The 23,146-nt window shown below is 41.6% G+C and overlaps 1 protein-coding gene across 2 annotated transcripts; it reads left to right on the top strand.

Annotated features, from left to right (window-relative positions):
* The first annotated feature begins 328 nt into the window (after positions 1-328).
* nsl1 (NSL1 component of MIS12 kinetochore complex) lies at positions 329-23,125 on the top strand. Of its 2 annotated transcripts, none has more exons than XM_004086980.5 (6): positions 329-579; positions 6,933-7,005; positions 7,080-7,210; positions 22,135-22,189; positions 22,588-22,658; positions 22,731-23,125. In XM_004086980.5, exons 1-6 carry the CDS (start codon positions 400-402, stop codon positions 23,007-23,009), a joined length of 789 nt encoding a protein of 262 aa, XP_004087028.3. In that variant the 5' UTR covers positions 329-399; the 3' UTR covers positions 23,010-23,125. The 2 variants fall into 2 exon arrangements, with proteins under 2 accessions (XP_004087028.3, XP_023808671.1); XM_023952903.2 differs by having other exon boundaries at positions 330-579; positions 22,591-22,658.
* The last annotated feature ends 21 nt before the right edge of the window (positions 23,126-23,146 follow it).

Genomic DNA, 23,146 nt, shown 5'->3' with positions numbered 1-23,146 from the left:
CTGTCGTAGAATCACAATGTTTAACAAAAAATGTAATCCTTCTTTATTATCTTGGGCAAATTCCACATTCACGAAATATAAATTTTCCAACTCACAAGTTTGTTTTACTGTATTCATTTGGACTTTAAATCATATTTAAAAAACTCTTGAACAAATACAAAATATAAAGACTACAGTCATATTAAATGTTTTTCAGAAACTTCATATTAAACAAAATCATAATGCTGATTGTTGACATGCAGGTTGCACAGTATGTAAAGTACAGTGTTTTCTCTTCTCCGTTGAATTGTTTATACTTTTAATAAAGTTTTGGGGGAAAAAAAGTGATGAGGCGGAAACAGGAAGTTACGCCATCGCTCAGTGGCAGCTTGAAAATGTTTGTATCATTTGGCGGGAGAGATGGCGGCTTGGACTCCTCCACAGCAACACTCCGAGCCGGAGAGCAGAGTGTCGGTCAGGTCAAAGGGAAGAGTCATGGAGCTGATCGACAGGGGTAAGCAGCTCCTGAGCAGCGCGCTGGACGGACAGGCCGCCGTGGACGAGGAGACGCGGCAGGCTTTGGTGCGGGAGCTTCAGGCGGTGAGTCTATAGTACGCTAGAGAGGCGGTAAGAGCCGATTTATACCCCATAGGTTATTGAGTTGATGGTTCTTTTTCTCATATATTGTATATGTCTGTTTGTATATGTATAAATACATTTGTGCTTGTTTTTTCTGCAAATTGTACACCTTTTGCCCCTGAGACATTCACATAGGCTGCGTTTCCACTGCAGGTCTTGATCCCCATATCCGATTTTCTTACTATGTCAGATTTTTTAACGATCCGCTTACATAATCTTTAAGTGACCCGTATCCGATTTTTGAATTTACACTATACAATGCTGAAACTATCAAACGTAGACGTTCTGAGGACTACGTAGCAGCATTTCCACCTTCCGCGGACATCCTTTGGACTTTTGTGTGACTGCGGTTGTCATGGAGGCAACGCTGCGACGGAGGGAGGCGTTGCCTTGGGCGCTCCTGGATGAGGCAGGAGAGGGGATGCGGGGGAGAGGAAAAAGGGGGGCTGCTCTGCCATATGTGCTCTCTCTGAGGTTTGAATGAGGAAGTGTTTGCAGATGTGCTGTACTAACAGTTTGATCCAAGGAAAGAAACAAACGGCTTCTAGCCTGTTCCAGAGCAACGGTGTCCCGCTTCATTAGTTACCGTTTGTGTCCCGACTGGGACCGGACCGGGAATAACAGACGACGCTGAAGTTAGCTTCCGATTCGCGAGGGGACTAAAGAAACATTCCGCTGCATTTTTCGCACTAAACCACCCAAAACCGGGTCCTGTTCAAAAACCGCTGGACCTGGACTGCTCAAACCTGGATTAAATTATAATTAAGATAGTAAAGAACACAATAAACACTGTTTCTGATTTGTGAAACCTTCCTCTGATTTGTGAAAATGTGAAATAGGTTGATTTTTAATCGCATTTTACGCACTGAGTCCACTTCAGACCAGGTCCTGCAAAAAACACTGGACCTAGACTGCTCAAACCTGACTTAAATTATGCGTTAGATGGTAAAGAACACATTAAATACAGTTTCTGATTTGTGAAAATGTGAAATAGGTTGATTTTTATCACATTTTGCACACTGAGTCCACTTCAGGCCAGGTCCTGTTCAAAAACCGCTGTGGGAAATAGAATTTAAGGATAATGGGGACAAGGGAAGGACAACTTTAAGGAAAACACCATAACAGGAACTTTAAAGTAAATCAGAAAACAAACCAAGAAATATTGAACAAAAAAACAAAACTTAAGTCAGGGGTACATGCTAACCATGACCATAACTATTTGTCCAATCTGACATCTGTTTCCCAGTTTCTTTTGTATGTTGAGATTTAGATGTCGCCTCGTCTAGCCTTCTTGGATTCCTGTAGTGCATCGTAAAAGTGCCAGCTTTTGTCTGGGCAGAAGTCTGTGGAATGCAACAAAGTGATTTTGGTCACCCAGGTGATATGTTAGGGCCACCGGCTCGTACCTGTGTGAACAAATACAATAGTACAATGCAGTATAAAAAATAAAAGTGTTAAGGAATAAAAAAATACATTTCCACCCAAATTTCATGAACAGGACCTGGTCTGAGAAAAAGTGATAAAAATCAACTTATTTCACAAATCAGAGGAAGGTTTCACAAATCAGAAACTGTGTTTAATGTGTTCTTTAGTATCTAATGCATAATTTAATCCAGGTTTGAGCAGTCCAGGTCCAGGACCTGGTCTGAAGTGGATTCAGTGTGTAAAATGGGATAAAAATCAACCTATTTCACATTTTCACAAATCAGAAACTGTGTTTAATGTGTTATTTAGTATCCAATGCATAATTTAATCCAGGTTTGAGCAGTCCAGGTGCAGCGGTTTTTGAACAGGACCCGGTTTTGGGTGGTTTAGTGCGAAAAATGCAGCGGAATGTTTCTTTAGTGCCTTCGCGAATCGGAAGCTAACTTCAGCGTCGTGAATAACAGCGGTTTCCGACTACGGTCTGAAGGCTGAGGCTGAAAGGTAACACGCTGACCGCAAAATCAGCGCACAAAAGCACCTTAATAAGTCATGTGATCTCAGTTGATGCTCTCCTGAGTTGACGTCACTGACATATGACTCACATTTACTGGGGAATATCCGATTTGTCTGCTTACATGACACACGCAAATGGACGCATCCGATTCGTATCCGATTTATTTCCACATATGAGTGAGGCCTGAATCCGATCTGAGAAAATCGGAATCCATGCGCTTTTGTCCTGCTTACCCGGTCACCAGTCATATCTGATCTGTGCCACATGAGAGGAAAAAATCAGAATTGGGCCTTTGAACCATGCAGTGGAAATGCAGCCATGTCGTTGTTATATGTTGTTTGTCAGTAAGTCTTTAAAAAAGCGTCCCATAGGCAGGGCCCTAAAAGAACATACCTCTGCATTTTTCACACTAAGACCACCGGACCGGGTCCTGTTCAAAAACCACAGGACCTGTACTCCTCACACCTGGATTAAAGCATGGTTTAGATAGTAAAGAACACATGAAACACAGTTTCTGATTTGTGAATCTTTATTCTGATTTGTGAAAATGAGGAAGGGAGAGATACGAAGAACTAAAGAGAGGAGAGTGTGGACGACAGAGGGTGGAACTGAAAAAGGAAGAGATAAACATTAAAATGTCAGGGTCCAAAAAGAGAAACGTAATCTTACAAGTTGGTTTGATCACTTTTACTTTATGATAGGTTTATTTTTTTGTTGCTTTCCTGCTCGCAGCGCTTTGTGTTTAAAAATAAACATTTGTTGTGTGGAACTTGTGTTACCTCCCATCTTGTGAATTTGTGTCGTCTGCCTACAATACAGCTCACCCCACAACAATGGGCAGACTGATGTACAAACAAAGATCCATCATTTTAAATTTATCAACAACATAAAATCCTATCTGTAATTTTCACAAATCAGACAAAGGTTTCACAAATCCGAAAGTGTGTTTAATGTATCGAAATCATAATTTGATCCAGGTTTGAGCAGTCTAGGGGCCTCATTTATAAAACTTTGCGTAGGATTTGCGTCAGAAGTGGCGTACGGATGAAACATAGGATGTGCGTACGCACAGAAATATTCGGAGTTATAAAACCGTGCGCACGCACATCCTACGCATCTTTCCCTTAATAAATCACAACCGATTCTAAATGCAGCGCAGCTTTTGCGGCTTCATGACACGCCCATAGTTGCCCATAAATAGTCCGTGAAACGCCCACAAATGAATATTCATTGATTGCGAAACCATGGCAAACACAGAAAGGAAAGGAAAAAAAAACGTAACTTCACTCAATGTGAAGTAGAAGTTATCGTTGGCGAGGTGGAAAAGAGGAGAAAAGTGCTGTTTGGAGGGCACAGTGTGGGCATTACTGATGCCAAAAAGGCACGTGAGTGGCAGACGGTGGTAGACGCCGTAAATGCTGTAGCCTCACAACCTCGGACCGTGGCCGAAATAAAAAAGAAATGGTCGGACATCAAAGTCGAGGCAAAAAGAGCGTCTGGCGCTCCATCGCCAGAGTGTGTCTGCCACCGGGGGGGGGGACACCGGAGCTGACCCCTCTTGATGAGAGACTGGCGGCAATAATTGGGGAATCCCTTTTAAGTGGAGTGGTGACTGAGGCGGAGGGGGACACGACGCGCAACATGCACCGGGTGACACCCCCCCAAAAGCCCGCAGAGGTCCAACAGGACGGCTCGAGGAAGTCGGAACCGGCTCATAAGCCACTCGTCCTCATTTGCCAGCACGTCTTCTTGCTGTCTAAAGATGCGTTCACTCCCAATTCTTCCATTTGCCACATCTTCCAAGAGCACAACATCAGCCATTGTGCGTCATTACGCATTGTGATGGGGCATTTTATTTCCCTCCATTTAATTACATCTGACAAGCTACAGATGTCGGTAATAATCCACGTGGAAATGGGAAATTGTTCCGCGCAAATGTAATTTCTTGTTGCTTTCTGAATGGTTCAGACATACGCCATACATGGTTTTATCAAAAATAAAACAAACTAAAGGCATATGCATGAATACCATAATTCCATAGCTTATGAAGAAATGTTTTACTATGAAAACAACTTTCCCCCGTGGACAATTAATGCATCTGTCTGTCTGTCTAATTGCACCTATATCTGCTCCGCCAGACGGACACATTGACGAGAATATCAGTTTTGGACATTATTTCGTTCTGTTAACTATATTATTTATGAGGATTAATTGCACAACATGCCAATATTGCAGAACATATTTCACTTTTCTTTTTGCAAATAAGTGTTAATTTGAATTTCTGTTGTAATTTCGTTTGATTTTTTTTTTGTTTGTTTCACTGCTGATGGATCAAGTTTTTTAGTTTCATTTTATGTTATTTTACCAGGAAATTCCATTGAGACTGCATCTCTTTTTCAAGGAAGACCTGGGCCAAAGGGCATCAATACAAAATAAATACAGTTAAAAAACAACTGAAATAAAATACATTACAAAATACAGATGCAATTAAAATTGAAATGAACAGTAGGGCAATGACTAATAGGATTAATTAAAAAGTGGTACAGATAGGTCAAGGGTGACATGTGCATGTTTCTTTTAAAAGCTCAGAAAGTTTTGCTTTAATACAATTCAATGGAATAAGGTCACTTAAATGCAGAGAGTTTTGAATATTATTCCAGGGAAGCGGAGCAGCAATGGAAAAGGCTGTTTTTCCTAATTCACTGAGGAATCTAGGGACATAAAGAAGCAATTTGAGTGAGGAACGAGAGTTATATATGTTGTTAACAGGAGAAAGAAGACGGGACAGATAATGAGGTAGTTTGCCGAGAATGGCCTTATAGGTGAATATTAGCCAGTGTTTCTGTCGCTTGACTTTGAGTGAAGACCAAGAGAGCAGAGAGTACAGTTCACAATGGTGGGTTCTGTATGCAGAGTTTGTGATGAAACGCAGGGCACTGTGATAAACTGTGTCCAGACTACGGAGAGTTGGAGGCAGCATTCATATACAGAATGTCCCAGTAATCCAAAATTGGGAGGAAAGTGCTTTGAACAAGTCTTTTCCTCACACTAGGCTTAGACAAGATTTATTTCTGTAGTAGAAAAAACTGGTGTCAAACGGGTGTTCGTGTAGGCTGTTAATTGTAAGACTTGCTTTGTGAAGTCTTCATGTTATTTCTGAGAGGCAGTATTGTCATTTTCCCTTTCACGTGTTTCTTCCATCTGCCGACAGTGTCGCCGTTTCTCATTTCACCCGTTTTTGTGCGTACGCCTGGGTCAGAGCTTGCATGAAGGACCGCACATTTTCCCGTCAAGCTTGCTTTTTATAAATATCAATTGTTGCGTAGAGAGTGGCGTACGCCTTCTTTTGTGCGTACGCAACGTTTATAAATGAGGCCCCAGGTCCTGTGGTCTTTGATCAGGACCCAGCCTGGTGGTCTTAGTGTGAAAAATGCAGAGGAATGTTCCTTTAGTGCCCTCGCCAATCAGAAGCTGTGAATAGGAAGCCAACTTAAGCGTCGTCTCAGAGATACGGAGCTTACGCTCAAATCTTTCAGCTGCAGTCGCTTTCTGGAAAAGTCCCACTCGTTGACAGTAACAGTCTATGGTCCCACTCAAACTATATATTTTTTCTATCGTAAAACGTTCCCAGTCGTCTATTAATTATGCTTGGACTGTTTTTTTTACATAATAATATTTGAAAAACAGAAACATTTTCTGCAGAGCAGAGCCAAAGGAGCTCATTATAAATTCCCATTTGGGTTGTGGGCGGAGCCGCTACCTCATTTGTAACGTCTATCCGATCAGTTTGCGGTTACACAAATATTCCGTCACTTTGTTTGCGTGGCCACATTTCAACAGTTTTGTAATTTGAATCAAATTCACTCCGAAACTTGTATTTTTAACATATGTTTGTTGTTCCAAGATTGTAAACCTGGTAATTTATTATCAAAAGATAAAAACTATTGGAAAGAGATTAGCTGCCGGTAGCATTTCTCAACAGTTCTGCCTCCTTTACAACTGTCTGAGCCTTTTAAGCTCTGTTCGCATCACATGCAATTTGCGTGACAGAGGCGGCCAGTTTCAATGGTAAGTCCATGGTAAAGACGCGATCTGAGAACCTGCGGCGCGATTTGTGTGGTGGACGTGGCCTGAAGGTCTGACAGCAGGGTGATTTGAGCAGCCCGGCATGAATTGGGCAATTGGGGGGCAAAGAGATTTGTTGAGATTTGCACCTAGAGTCTGGTAAAAAATGTTATTCTATTCTAATTTAATAGTTACGAAAAATAACAGTAAATGTACTTCTGTAAGTCACTAACATACCAAAAGGACACCTTTTTTGTGTGTTTGTGTTGCATGTCTTTATGCCATTGCGTGACTGTGGTTGTTTGTGCAGGACTTTGAGGCTGCTGTTCAGGGGAACGTACTAATAGATGGACTTCTTTGGGGGGAGGCTCCTGCAGCACATGGTAACTTTGTGTGATGGTGAGTTTGGCGGAGCAGACGCTCCTTACTCTGACCGTCTGTGTTTCCTGACCCGTAGAAGACCAGGCCGTGGATGTGGAAAGTCTTCTTGATGAAACTATCATTGAAGCCACCAGAAGGCGTCGGGTGTTTCCCATGAAAATCCTCCCCCATGCAGTCCGCTCGCTCAAAGCAGAGCGCAAGATCATGGTGGGTCATCCCCTTTCTTATTTTTTATTTTTTTATTGATAAAGACAATTGTACGGAGCCCGTGTCTTGACATTAACATATTAAAATATATCTTGTTCCCACAGATTGTTATCTTGTTCGCACGAAATACTATTCCGTTCCCTCGAAATGATTAACTCGTGCGAACGCAATAATTATTTCGTTTAAACGCAATAATTAATCAGTTCGAACGCAATAATTATTCACGTCATAAGTCATTCACGCGGATATGCTGTCTGTACGCCGGCAAAAGCCGCTTTCAGCGGTAACTTCCGTGTCTCTGTGACCCATATTCGTTCAAAAAAGGAACATGAAAAACAAAAATGATCACTTTATAGCTGTCTCAATGAATATAAGAAAAATATCAAAAGATTTATGATAACTAGGCTGCTTTGTCATACGATAGCTCCTGCTAGGCTACTACTAGCTCCGCCGCAGAGCTCTTTGATGTATGCCGGCATTTGGGCAACTGGCTGGTCGGTTGACAGACAGCTGATATTGTAGTTTAAGGTCGAACAGGAATAATAATATTCAGGACTTGTCTTTTATTAACTTTAGCAGTCAGTCGCTTTACATTCGAAGGCTATTAGGCTACATGCTAACTAACTAGCCGATCATTTATCCTGTTATTGATTTACGTCATAGATTTACAGCAGATACCCTCACATTTCTGTCTGTTTGCGACTCATTACATTGCATTAAAGACACGGAAGATGTTTAGAGAACAGATTTATTTATTTTAAAAAGCACAAAAGCGTCCATCGGATTCACATTCATTCACATGATCACCCTGATGGTACGCCCTCAGTCATCTTGCTGCAAAAGCCGCTTCCTGCCGCTACTTCCGTGTCTCTGTGAGCATTCAATAGGGGTAAAAATAAAAGCAAGAATGGTCGATCTGTTATTGTCTTGATGAAAATCTGAAAAATATCATATTAAGCTGGCTGCTTCGCCTAAAGCACTTACCTTTAGCTCGTAGCATAGCAACAATAGCAGTACGTCACGTTTCCCAGCATGCTTTGCGTCTTCATATTTTTTAGTCAGCGTACCTTGTTTAAAATAGTGTGTTTTCCTTTTCCATAGGAAGTTAAAATTGATTTGATTAACAGATGTAATGGCTTGTTTAGGGACACCTATAGAATAGGTGGGATATATGAATCTTGATATGCTTTCAATTTTAGTGAGGAAAATTCCACCAAAAATAGAAAGATCTCTCTGTGCCCAGTTAGTTAGCAGAGACGAACATTTCTCTAGTGTATCACAAACATTTAGTTTTTCCAAGTCTGTTTTGTTTTTAGTTATATGCATTCCGAGATATTTAACTGTGGATTTAATGGGAATATTATAAGCATTCAATAATGTACATGGTTTAATGGGTAAGATCTCACATTTGTCTAGGTTCAATTTGAGGCCTGAAGCTTTTGAAAAGATGTCAATAGTTTTAAGAATCTTGGGATGTCATGAAGATTATTCAGGAAAATTGTATCGTCGGCCAGTTGGCTTATTGAAAATTCAGCATTTGTAACTGACAGCTTACCAAAGTCAGTGTGTTTAATGAGCAAAGACGACATTTCTGCTGCTGCAATAAAAAGAATGGGTGAAGGAGGACAACCTTGTTTTATACCTTTGCTAATGTTAAATCTGTGAGACGTCCCCTGAGGTAAACAAACAGAAATACTGGTTTCATAATAAAAGGTTTTAACTGTATTAATAAATTTGTTACCAAAACCAAAGAATTGCAGAGTTTGAAACATGAAATTATGCACAATCATATCAAAGGACTTGTAAAAATCTAAGAATAGAATAAAACCGTCTGTAAACATTTCAAAAATTAAATCTTTGATATGCTCCCAGAAGAATTTATAAAAGTTACTGGTCAGTCCATCACATCCTGGAGCTTTGTCATTAGACAGACAGCTTAAAGCCTTCTCTAATTCCTGCAAAGTTATTTCTGAATCACAATAATTTCTAAAATTGTCATCAATCTTAGGAATTAAATCTTTAATTGTCTGGAAAAATGTATCAGTGTGGGATTCGGAATAAGATGACGAGTACAAATGACTATAAAATGAGTTTATTTCTTTAGAGATCATTTGAGGATCAGAGCATAATTGATTATTAATATGAAGTTTCTTTATGGCACTCTTCTTCTCTAGATTGCTGAAGTAAGAAGTACCGTAAATTCCGGGTTATAGAGCCGTACCCTCTCATTTTCACATGTTAAGCTTCCTTCATACATACATAAACCACATCAGTTTACAAGCTGCATGCAACAAGCAATGTGGCCAGACTGTCAAAGCATGTCCTGACTCCAAGACTGACTGTTGTTTTTAACCTAACTGTGGGAGGAGTCAGCTTAGCGTCAGCTCATGCATTTGAAGATACCCACATCTGCCAAACAGCATGCACCTCACTCCTGTTCACAAGTTCCTCAGTTATGGTTTTTTTTTGTGTGTGTTTAGTTTTTTTTTACTTATTGACAACTGAGGCATCATACATAAAATTACAAACAGTAACCACATAATCAACATTACTTCCCTCAGTTATGATGAGGAAATTTACATCCGCGATTCCCCATTTCCCATGAGTCTTAGGGGCTTAAGGTGGGGCTATTCCCCGGGTCACCACACTGTTGTCAGTGTTTAAAGAATGAGCAAGGAGCAGCAGTGGTGGGATGGGCGAACGGGAGAGCAGTTTTCCTTCCGCCTGTGTCGCGGCAGCATTATGGTAGTAACTGGGCTGGTTAAAAAAACACACCAGTAAAATAAAGAAACGGCGACTGAAAAGCGTGCGCCTCAGCACGATACACGCGCCCCTGCGCGGCGCCCGGTCGCTGCGCGTGGCTGCTGGTGGACGGAGTGTCTGTGCAGAGCAATCGAACTTAATACTGTACGTTTTGTGGATGAGGGGCGAGAGAGGATGCGTCGTTACGTGTGGGAGCCTTCAGACTGCCATCTGTCCCGCAGCTCTATGTGAACGAGCAGCAGGAGAACATGTCTCCAGCTCACACGCCGGCTGTGGGGCGGTGTGAGCTTTTCAAAGTAAAATTCCGCTCAGTCCTTAGAACCTGTTCAAACAATCACGTGGATTTGTGTTTCCAGTCGTGTCCCGACACAATAAAGGCTGATGTTGTTCCCACATATTTACGTTCAGCCAAGATGCAGATTGCAGCTTTTCCCGCATCGATTCATGTTCATCCAGGCTAAATGTTTTTAGCGCTTGTTAGCATTCACCTAACCATACTTCCGGCTTCGTTCTGCCTCTAGAAAGCACTGACCACACAGATTAAAAATAAAATGAGCGAACAGGCGCTTCATAATAACCATAACATAATAATAAAAGCACGTTTAGAAGATCATCTCATATATTACGGAGCTGCTAATAGACGGGCTAGTGTCACTCTGACTCAGAGGTAAATTCACTCCTGAGCTTGCGCTGTTCTCTCCGTCACGCAGCTGACCGGCTTTTCCAAACCCGTTGGTGATGGTGGATTTTTTTCACACTGCTTTTAACTTGAAAGCTGCACCATATTTTAGTGGCGATAACGTGCACGTTGGGTCTAATGGCACCAAAGGATTGTGGGATGCGGCTGGGCATGCGTGTTTCTTTTTGTTGAACCAAGACTGAAGTGTCTAAGACCTGAAGTCAGGTCCATGCTGTAATCAAGATAAATAATTGGCTTGCTGCTTGGAGTTGGATTACGCCAGGGGTCGGGAACCTATGGCTCGCGAGCCATATATGGCTCTTTTGATGGTCACATGTGGCTCGCAGACAAATCTTTAATTATACTTTTTTTCATTAGACCAGTCCTTCTCGGGCGCGATGCGATGCCAGAGGCGCGCAGTAGTAGCGGTGCTTAGAGAGAAAAATCTGCGCCAGCGCTATCAGTTACTATTATCTATTATTTCACAGAGTTTGTACCAGCTGGAAACCTGTGAATTGACGTGCCTAAAACTGCGCGCTCCCGTCTCTGAGAAAGAGCGCGCAGATGCGGGGACGGGATGTGTGAGGGAGAAAGCAGAGGGTGGGGCTGAGGTGTTGTGGGGACAGGCAGCAGGTGAATCGCGCAGGGATTGTAAAAATGTAAAACCCGCTGCCCGTCACTCACTGCAGCGTGTGAGTGTGTGTTTGGCTCCCCGTCTGCATGTGAGCAGTCTTTGTCACATCTACAGAACATTCAGACCTACGATCACGTTTAAAGTATCAACGCCAGCTCACCGCTCCCCCAGGGGATGGGTCAAATGCGGAGAAGACTTTCCCCATTGAGGGATAAATAAAGTATACGAGAAAAAAAAAAAAAAGGAAAAAAAATGAAGCAGAAACTCACCACGTATCAACCAGACTAGACCATCGGCAGAACTACCATGAGAAATACTCATCATTTATTAGCAACAGCATAACGATGTTATTAAAAAGAATCCACAGACTTATTGTACTTTAAAAATGTTGAAATTACATCAAATGCACACATTCATTTGAATATTTAGTTTTAAACATATTGTCGCGGACTGAGTTGGATGGCTGTTGGGCTGCGTTAAAAGTTCTGGAGTTCATTAAACGCATCAAGCAGAGATCTGATTGGCCCTCAGTTCTGTCGCTCAGCCTGTTCTTAGGTAATTTGGACCAATGGGGTTCAGCTATGGGCCGAAGAAGGGAAATGGGAGGGCTGGAGCAGGAGGGGGGAATATAAAGTTGGGAGAAGCGCTCTCGTCTCGGCGGGAGAGATTTAGGAGTTGCTGAATTAATTGAACGGCGTTTGTTGCGGTCTGCAGTAACCAGAATAAAGAACCTTAAAAAAGGTTAAGTCTCCGTGCCTCAGTGTGGGAAAGGGACACTACATTATTGTATGGCTCTTTCGAAATTACATTTCAAAATATGTGGCGTTTATGGCTCTCTTGGCCAAAAAGGTTCCCGACCCCTGGATTACGCATTCAACCCCAGCTCCAAGATCAAAAGTACGTTCAAGGCGGCTGCCAAATAAATCTACAAATTAGCCGCCTCACTGAATAAGCCGCAGGGCTGTAAGCGCAGGAAAAAAGTAGCGGCTTGTAGTCTGGAATTTACGGTACTCTTTTCACCAAGCTCCACCCACTTTGTTCGGAATCTGATGAAGGCTCCTTTCGCTATTTTAATATAAATATCGACAAGGGAACACTGTAAAATGCTTCTGCGTTGTTTATCATCCTCATTGAAAACAGGCTTGGAACAAATCTGATTTAACTCAGTCAGTATTTCAGTTTCTTTTTGCTTATAATGTTTTGCAATTAATTTGCTATGTTTAACGGCAGTTTGACGTACTTTGAATTTAAAGATTTCCCACTTATCAGTGTAAGATTTTAGGGTTGAATCACTATTTATTGTTTCTAATAATTCCATAACAGCATTACAGAAAGTTTCATTATTGAGAAGTGAAGAATTAAATTTCCAGTAGTCTCTTCCAAAGGATTTTTGGATTTGAGAGCTGACATTAAGTTCAATCAAACAGTGATCAGTCAGGGGAGCTGCTGAGATGTTAACGTCTATTTTGTTTTGTAGAAGGTTATTTGAGACTAGCCAGAAGTCAATCCGAGATTTTGAAGATCCATTTGGCTTGAACCAAGACAATGTTTGAGAGGATTTTTAATCCTCCAGGGGTCAGAAACATTAAGATCAAGACAAAAGTCCCGTAAAGTTGGATTAATATGATGGGTCCTGAACTTTAAGGGTCCTCTATCCAGCCATTCATCTAGAACCATGTTATAATCACCACCAATTACTACAGTATTTGTACAGTACTTATGATTGAGAAGTTTGACATGTTTTGCAATTTCTGTTAATAATGACTTGTTTTGACTAGGAATATTATAGCCATAGACATTGCAAAGGATCAGAAAACCATCATCAGTTTTAAGAACACAGATGAGCCAGTGGCCGTCTTTATCAGAGATACGGGTAATCACTTTGAACAGACAGTTTTTAAAGAGCAAAGCAACTCCAGAAGATTTGTTTGTACCGTGACAGAATAGGATTTTGTCTCCCCATTGATTAGACCAAAACTGTTGGTCTGCTTTAACAGAATGAGTTTCCTGCAGTAGAATGCAGCTGGCTTTCACATTTTTACAGAATAGGAACATGGATTTTCTTTTTACATTGTCTCATGAACCCCTAACATTTAAAGAAACAAAGTTAAAATTAAGGATGAAATGCAAAAAAACAATAACACAAAAATGAACAAAAAGTTACTTACTTAGCTAGTTACTGAAGGTGAAAGTGAGCGGTTGGAATTCAGATCCCAAACAACATTGTAATGCAAAACTAGACCTCAAACTTTTAGAAAAATACTTTATAATTTATAACTTTCAAGTTAACAACAACAGAGTTTCACTTTCCTCTGTGAACTTAAGGTGTGGAAAAAACGGAGCAAATGAAGTTTATGCTTTAAATAACAAAGCATTTATGGTAATTAACTCCAAACGTATAAAGAAGAATAAATAAAACACAGCTAGTTTGGAAACAAACGGACTCCGTTGGCGTACCCGATATGGCCCCGATAGTACACGTTCTGTCCCGCAGCTCTCGCTTTCTCCATTTTGGGCCAGACAGCAGCTCTTGCTTCTCGGTCAGATTTGCAGAAATCCTGCTTGAAGAAGATTCCCAGCTCTTTACAAACCTTTGCATCCTTAGAAACCTTTCCTGAAGATGTCGCGGTAGTGCCTCATGGAGAACTGGATGATGATTTGCCGGTGCCTCCCAGTTTCTCTCCTCCAGGCGATGTACTGTATCCACAACCATTTCCAAGACCGATGTGTGCTGTTGCTCTCTTTTAAGTCATCATTTTCTTTTTTCAGCACAGAAATTACTTTTTACAAATTATGCACTTTGGAGTTACAGTCCTTTATATCAGCAGCGTTTACCTCAGTGATCTTCGTCAGATTAGCCAAAATCACAGAGTTTTCTGCAGCGAGACTGAGTGAGAACAGGAAGTTGGAGTTGTCTTTAACATTCAATTTAGTTTTAATATGCCTCTTCCTCTTAGTATGATCTGTGTTATTATATATTTTATATTGATTTGAATGTTTTGTAATGTATGCAGCCTTTTTTAATCAATTCGTATTTTAAACTATTTTAATTGATCACCCAACTACAAAAACCCATCATGACACATGTCCCATAATGCATTGTTTTGTAGTCAATAGGGCCGCTTTTCAGTCAGCACATTACTAAATTTCCAGCTGTGTTCACGTAGGTTGGGGCCTTGCTCCCGCCCCTTTCTTGTGATATTTTTGTGATGATTGACAGGTGATGTTGGAGCAAAAAGATCACACACCAGGGTATCTGCTCAGCGTTTCCTCCACCTGGGTGATCTCAAACACGCTTATTGTGCATCTTGGCTGCACTTATTTGGTGTCACCAACATAAATTTCAATCAGTTTTGGAGCTTTTCTCTTACTAAGCCCTTTTTTTCCCTTCTGAATGTATGGTATTTGTTTTACTATTTGTACTGTCATGACAGCGATGGTGCTGTCAGTTTACCTTGTTGCATCACTGTATTATTAGTAATACAGTGGAAATTAGCAGATTCGGTTAGCATGTTGATTTACGGTGTGCGCCCCTAAATTTTCTGGTTGTGCCCCTAAAATTTTCATTTAGGGGCCACAGTGCTCCTAGTGAAAAAAGTTAGTCTGGAGCCCTGCTGAACTGATGCTTTATTCAACCCATCGGGACGATCAGCATATATATATCACCGAAACTTGACTGCAGCGGTGGTGCGGCGCGCCGCGCCGCATCACGTAACATATAGTCCGCTTTTTGTGAGAAAAGCGATCCAAATCGGAAAAAAAACAAGAATTAAGGACTAAAACCTGGTTAATATGTATTAATTTTGTAACTGACCATGGTGTAAGCGGGTTAATGGCTTACGAAGTGTGCAGTTATTACTTTTTAACGCACTTCGCGGAAGAAACCGTCCTCCGGTTCAGGCTTCCACAGCGTGCGTTAAAAAGTACTAACTGCACACTTTGTTGGCCATTAACCCTTACATATATCATGAAATAAATGTTTGTTGTTAAATGTTTGTTTATTTGTTACATGTTTATTTGAACATTGTTGTTTCTATACTGATGATGAAAAACTACATAGTAAGATTACACAAAAATAGTTTTGTATGAACAGATGAGGCGTTTTATTACAGAAACAGAAAGCAGTTACTATCGTTTGTCATGCTCTGTTGTAAACCGTGCAAAGCGGGGAGCGTGGCATTTTAAAGTGCTGCTGGCTCCGTACGAAGCGCGTGCCACGGAAAAAAACAGCTTCCTTAATGAGTTTGTAATTATTGAGCTGGAACTGCAGAGCCGATAGCAGGAGGACACACGCGGGGCGGCTTCAATAAACCCCTCGGTTGTCCGGAGTGGTCTTCTCCCGTTGACTTGACAAGACAGAAAGCGACTTTCTGATGACAGACAGAATTTGTGCTCAGTGAATTTAAACACGCCTGTGTAGTGACGTATGTCATAGTATGTCTGATTGGCCGTTCTGCATGTCAATCATGTCCCGTTCTTCTCGGTGAGGATTTTGATTGGCTGGTGGATTTTTTTGGAGTAATTTTTTTTTGTTATTTATCTTTGATGACCTGCGATCTACCATCTTATGCTTGAAGATCGACCGGTCGATCGCAATCAACGTAATGAGCACCCCTGACCTGGGGCCTCATTTATAAAACTTTGCGTAGGATTTGCGTCAGAAATGGCGTACGGATGAAACATAGGACGTGCGTACGCAAAGAAATATTCGGATTTATAAAACCGTGCGCACGCACATCCTACGCATCTTTCCCTTAATAAATCACAACCGATTCTAAATGCAGGGCAGCTTTTTGCGGCTTCATGACACGCCCATAGTTGCCCATAAATAGTCCGTGAAACGCCCACAAATGAATATTCATTGATTGCGGAACCATGGCAAACACCGGAGGAAATCAAAAAAACGTATCTTCACTCAATGTGAAGTAGAAGTTATCGTTGGCGAGGTGGAAAAAAGGAGAAAAGTGCTGTTTGGAGGGAACAGTGTGGGCATTACTAATGCCAAAAAGGCACGTGAGCGGCAAACGGTGGCGGAGGCCGTAAATGCTGTAGCCTCACAACCATTCGAGGTTGTGAGGAGGGGGGGGGGACCGGAGCGCCAGATGCACCGGGTGACACGCGTGGTTCCTCCGAGTGCTCCTCTGTAACGCCGGGCCCAAAAGCCCGCAGAGGTCCAACAGGACGGCTGGAGGAAGTCAGAACCGGCTCATAAGCCACTCGTCCTCGTTTGCCAACAAGTCTTCTTGCTGTCTAAAGATGCGTTCACTCCGAATTCTTCCATTTGCCACATCTTCTAAGAGCGTAAGATCAGCCATTGTGCGTCATTGTGATGGAGCATTTTATTTCCCTCCATTTAATTACATCTGACAAGCTACAGATGTCAGTAATAATCGACGTGGAAATGGGAAATTGTTCAGCAAATGTAATTTCTTGTTGCTTTCTGAATGGTTGAGACATACGCCATACATTGTTTTATCAAAAATAAAACAAACTAAAGGCATATGCATGAATACCATACTTCCATAGCTTATGAAGAAATGTTTTAATATGAAAACAACTTTCCACAGTGGACAATTAGTACGTCTGTCCGTCCGTCCGCACGCCCGCACCTATATCTGCTCCACCAGACGGACACACTGACGAGAATGTCAGTTTTGTACATTATTTCGTTTTGTTAACTACATTATTTATGAGGATGAATTGCACAACATGCCAATATTGCAGAACATATTTCACTTTTCTTTTTCCAAATAAGTGTTCATTTGAATTTCTGTTGTAATTTTCGTTTGATTTTTTTGTTTGTTTCACTGCTGATCGATCAAACGGGTGTTGGTGTAGGCTGTTAATTGTAAGACTTTCTTTGTGAAGTCTTCATTTTATTTCTGAGAGGCAGGATTGTCATTTTCACTTTCACGTGTTTCTTCCATCTGCCGACGGCGTCGCCGTTTCTCATTTCACCCGTTTTTGTTCGTACGCCTGGGTCAGAGCTTGCGTGAAGGACCGCACATTTTCCCGTCAAGTTTGCTTTTTATAAATCTCAACTATTGCGTAGAGAGTGGCGTACGCCTTCTTTTGTGCGTACGCAACGTTTATAAATGAGGCCCCTGGAGTTTCAGCATCAGCGAAATGTGTAAAGTTAATTTTATCCAGTGCAGGATCTGGGGAGTGTGGACAATCGGATGTATAAAGAGTCAAGTAGAACTTTGCAAACATCTCATTTATATTAAACGAAGAAACGTTGTCCTGATTTAAGTAGCGACGTTCTGACCTGCCTTGGTCGAGATGAGATCAAGCTCCGTCTGTAGTGAGAGTCGTTTCTTGTGTAGGTCTAGATCAGGACTAGCAGCCAATTATTGGTCTGTGTTCTTGACCCGAATTTCAGGTCGGGTCGTTGACTAAAATGACAATCATTACGTTCGGGTCGGTTCGGGCCGGGCTTCTCTCTCGCTGACTTTTTTAATAAATATATTGTAATGGCTGCAAAGAAGCTCCTTAGGCGGGCGGTTGTCAAACAGCTCTTTGTTAATCCTGAATGTCAGAACGGTTACCGCACGAACCGAAAGGCACAGCCAGCTTCTTCTTACTCAGAGGGAGAACGTTCACCGAACGCACACACACACACACACACACACACCCACACAGGTAGACCCCGCCCCCCAGTCACCAGCCCACCGTTGATTGACATACAGTGTGGTCCAGCAACTGGCAGAAAGAGGGGGGCCCCGGCCACCCGCAGCTCTGTCCAAACTCTGGGTCGTTACAATATGTTTATAAAAATGTATACTAAAATGATGTGTGGATACTAAACTAAGGAATACTTCTTATAAATAAATAATTTGGTTAAAACAGAGAAGGCGCTGTAAGGTCATTGCTATATACCTACTACTAAACAAGCGCAGACGCAGAGCCAGGGCCCGCTTTGCGCACGTGTCCTGAATGTAATCTTCCCTCCGTAAGTCTGCATCTATTTTGTTTAGGTATCCCCAATATGGAGCAGCAAGAAGTCAAGGATAAACTTAAGACAGGGGAACTGAAAAGGCAAACACGCACCGCCGTGGCTGCAGTATTTCTCTGCGTAATGAAGCGAGTGCGCATCAAGATCTCTCTTTCACTCTCTTTGTCTGGCATCTTATTCTGTGTTCCAGCGTTATTTCTTTGTGCAAATGCATTTATCATGATCATAGAAATATGTAGATTATTTTAACCTTAAGAAATTTAGCGTTTTCTTCTGCCAAAAATATTATGGGATAAATTGAAATTTCGGGTTTGCTTCGGGCTCGGGCCTGGAAAGTTAATTGGTCTGGTTCGGGCCGGGTTGGGCTTTAATGCCCGTGGGCCTGGGTCGGGTCAGGCTGGATTTTATAGGCCTGATCTTACCTCTACTTTGGAAAACCCGGTGTTTCCAGTGAATGGCATCATGTCACTCGTTTATAAATTTCCTGAAGAAACGTTAATTGTGCTAGCATTGCAATCAGCATCATCAACTGACTAGGAAAACACAATGCTTAAGATACTAATTCTTTTATTTAGATCCTCTGTCATTTAATGGGTTCTGATGAGAACTATTTCCCCACAAAACTGGCAAATATTTCATAACTAACTAGCAGTAAATCCACTTCTCCAATAGATTTTTTTCAAAGCTGCGTGTTTAGCTGGGTGTTATTTTGGGATGTCTCGCCACTTTTGAGACTTTGTTGTTTGCTAATTCTTCATTACATATGAATCATACTGGTAAAGTCGTAGCAAGCAAACAATTCTGCCCAGGTGTCATTAAACATGCTGTTTTCTACAGGAACTTCAATTTTCTGTAAATTCTCCATCGTTGTCCTACCTGGGTGGAACATTGTTGGGATAACATGCCGGCGGGAGTCGTGACTCAGGTTGATAGTCACATACTGTAGAAGTTTACTTAGAAAATGTCTACTTTTAAATTATTTTAAAAACCTAATATTCAGCCCGTTTGTTTGATGTTTTTTAAAACTATGTTTGTGAACCATGAAACTGCTCCTGGTTCAGACCTGCTCACAAAAATACAACAGCTGGACGACAGACGACCTGAAGGATTTAGCTTTTATTCACTTCTCATTCAACCTCGTTCAACATGTACTGTCTTTTTAGAGGAACATTCCATCCCATAACAGACTCTGGTCAGCGTTCACGTCTCCTCCGCACGTTCACGCTGCTTTCTTCCTCCTGCCAACTCGCACATCCCGACGGTGTTAAAGGCACCACGACAATCTTGGGAAATAACATTTGTTTTACAAAACCACAGGGATGAAAGAGCCATATGCCGCTCCAGAGCCACAGGTTGCCAACCCCTGATCTAGCCACAATAAAGCCTGTTCAAACTAAGTCTGTAGTCCTGAATCATCAATATTACATGAAGTATAACAACTCTTATTTCTGAGGCATCGCCTTTTGCTCTGTGCTGCCCCTTTCATAACGTCAACGAGGGCGTGTCTGCGTTTCACCCATGAAAAACTAACAACATCCAAACTTTTACAAAGATGGATGTGCATATTGTGCAATGAATGCATTTAGCTGATCACCGCTAGCTCTGTGGAGAAAATGTGTGTGTGTGTGTGTTAGTCTGGGGGCGGTGCTGGCAGTGCAGACTCTTCCTCAAAGTGAGTGTTGTCACTGGTCTGGGTCATCTTATGAGAAGTCACTCGTTTTCATGGATATGTAGGGGCTGGTGCTCAGAGGGCAGGTTTTTAGAGGAATACTCAGAAATGCATGAATGGATTAAAATTCCACTTTGGGGTTCTTTTTTAGTGAAGAATGAACCCACTTTCTCCGTGGAACTAGCGGTGATCAGCTAAATGCTTTCACTTTTATCACTCTCCCTCCTTCTTTTCACATTCCACCATCCATTTTAGAAGAACATAAACACTCACCTGAGCACAGGTGTTAGCTCACCTTGGCACTGATAGTTTACGGGATTGAATAAAATATTTCACACTAGTTGGTTTGAAGGCATAAGTATGCGTGTGTGAACAATATTTGTATTGTGTACATTACTGGAGCCAACAGGTGTGTTTATAAAATTTGAGCGTGTGTGGACAGGCCCCGCCCTTTGAGATCTGTAGTACATTTGAACCTTACTGTAATGATAAACATCCAGTAGCTTGTTGCTTTATGCTGCTTCATGGTTTTATCCCCCCCCCCCTCCTATTATCACTCTCCTACCCCCCCCTCTCTCTAACGTCCCTCTCTCTTCTTCCCTTCTTTCCTTTTCCGTCCGGTCCAACACCAAAGATTTTCAAACATGACTGAAATTAATAAAGTTTGGCCTCAATTACAAAAGGGGTTTATTCAGACATACCTTTGGTTTGTCAGAAGATTAATAACCCCTCTTGTTAAAGTAAAATATGTCCAACACAAGAGGCCCTCAGCTCTCATCTGCCTGCCCAGCTGTTGGACAGGACAAGTAGAACAAAACAAAATTAAATAGGCGGCACCCACAAGGAGCGAAAGGCGGAGCCTCAGAGATTGAGTCGTGTTATTTCCGGGTAGGAAAATTAACGGTGAAAATAACTCGTATTTCCTTAAAAGAAATTGATCTTTAGAGTGCCAAAGATATAGATAATATAAATGATCATATAAATATAGTTTACCTTTAAGAGAAGCATGATATATGCCCTTTTAAAGATTATATTTGGTTTAGTGTTATGCTCTATTTCCATTTGTATATTGGCTTTTACTTCTGTTTTATATTATGTGTAGTTTCTTCTTCTTAAAATCTGTTTAATGTCTTTAATAACATTGACCTGCCAGGGAGCTGCAGATGGAAATGAGTCTGTGGCTAAACACAGGCATATTTACATTTGATTTTTTATTGTTCATTAAAATGCAATGTCCCTCTCTCAATAAAAAAAAAAAAGATACCATCAGGTTTCTGCGTTTAACAGTAATTTTTGATAACAGACACCTTATCGTGGCACTATTCCTTACATAATTGTTAACAGTTATAAATTAAAAAATAAGAATAATGCGAGTAGAACCAATAAAGGGCTTTTTAGTCTGAAATGAAATACTTGTGTTAAGCGCGATAATTTGACACCGCTAGGAAGGAGAACTTTTGCAGACCTTTCCTCGGCTATTACACTCTACAACACCTCATAGAACCAGGAAAATAACATTTTCTGTTACATTTTTTAAAATGTTTTTCAATCATCTATCTGCCAATAGAGTTCATTTCCCTTTTTTGGGTTCAAAAAAGTTTTGTTCTATTCTCTTCTATTCTAGTCAAAAGAATGTCAACACTGGGGTGAAGCTCAGATGTTAAATGGTTAACTTGTCAAACTTTGATTTGTTTAGTTAAAACTATTTATAGAAAGATCTCTTTCTATAGAAACATCCTCTGCCATCCGTCTGTCTTTAAGAATCAGCTCAGAGAAGTTCACTTCTGCAGACATCCCAATTTTTTTTTCCTTTTCCGTCATGCTTTTAGCTCATAATATTTAAATTGCTGTTTTTAACTGTTAACTTATTTTGTGTTCTGGAATTTTATTGTTGTATTTTTATGTTTTTACCTACTTTGTACTGTGAGGCGACCTTGAGTGCCCAGAAAGGCGCCATATAAATAAAATGTATTATTATTATTATTATTATCATAATGATGTCTCTGTAAAGAAAGCGGTGGTCCACACCATGAAGGGGTTCATGCTTCAGTTCACCGACCAGCAGACCTCAGTGATCAGCTGAAAGAAGGGTACAACCCAACACCCCAGTTCTGGTCTGTCCCACTTCAGCTCAGCTCAGCTCAGCACTGCCGTCGCCCTACATGTTCATGTGTGTTACAGAACTGAGCGGATCATCAGCTGACTCCGTCATCTGCTGTTTCAGGGCCTGTATGAGCCTGCCGTTCAACCCCGGGACTTGATCAAAGACCCTGAACAAGGTGGAAACACACAGACAAGCATGCATAGAGACACACACACACACACACACACACACACACACACACACACCAATAAGCACAGATCCACGCAGACACACAAACAAATCCACAGAGAGACACACACAGATGCACAGAAAGAGACGTGCACACAGCCACACACAATTATACACACATTTACAAAGCAGGTGCACACAGATGTGCATAAATACAGACACACTCGGTTGAGCTAAGCTCTGGCTCTTTGGCTGATGTCTTCGGCTGTTACTCAGCTTCTGAAAATCAGGAAGAGCCTATTCTGAAAGTGAGAGTGAAATGCATCACAAGGGTTTGTTCGTGTTTTCAGCAGAAGCTCAGGCTCACAGATGATATCCTGGCTGTTCTGATCCTGTTTGTTTCAGCAGAGGGTCTCATGAAGGATTTGTCAGCAGCAGCTCCTGGGCTGGTTAGAGAAGCCATCCAGGTTATAAAGGTGCCCTACCTGGACATCTGCATGTTTGCACAGTTCTGCATAAGTGCATGACGGTTTTGTCTTTTTTTGCAGTCAGTCACTACTCTGCAAGTCCAGGTTGAAGGCCTCTCTGAGATCCTGAACAGGAAACCCACCCAGGCCTCCCTGGAGATCCACAGAGAGGTGTTTGGCTTTGACCCAGAAGAATTGCCGGAACCTTCTGAAGCAGCACATGCCAGGAACAGGCAGCCAATCAAAAGAGCCATAGAGGAGGCAGCAGCCCAACAGGCTTACTCTCCCCTAAACAAAAAACCTGTTTGCAGTGATGAGAGACTTGTGCAGAACCATGAGCATGCTGCCATGTCGCACTGAAAACCTGCTTGCCTTTAAAATGACTAAATAACTGCATGGACGTCATGGTGAAAAGTGTTTTCCTCCTCTCATAAAAATAAAGAGACATGAAATAAAACAAAATTGGAACTTTTGAACATCCGTTGCCTGTGTGGTTC

The sequence above is a fragment of the Oryzias latipes genome, chromosome 24 (genome assembly GCF_053564925.1).
Source record: "Oryzias latipes strain Hd-rR chromosome 24, Olatipes_Hd-rR_3.1".
Classification (NCBI taxonomy): Eukaryota; Metazoa; Chordata; class Actinopteri; order Beloniformes; family Adrianichthyidae; genus Oryzias; species Oryzias latipes.
This window is presented reverse-complemented; position numbering and strand designations above follow the sequence as displayed.

Bases quoted from the DNA above. Each gene is read 5' to 3' on its own strand.
- nsl1 (XM_004086980.5), top strand. From the start codon at position 400: ATGGCGGCTTGGACTCCTCCACAGCAACACTCCGAGCCGGAGAGCAGA. The intron at 7,006-7,079 runs GTAACTTTGTGT...CCTGACCCGTAG, and splicing joins GGAGGCTCCTGCAGCACATG to AAGACCAGGCCGTGGATGTG. The intron at 7,211-22,134 runs GTGGGTCATCCC...CTGCTGTTTCAG, and splicing joins AAGCAGAGCGCAAGATCATG to GGCCTGTATGAGCCTGCCGT.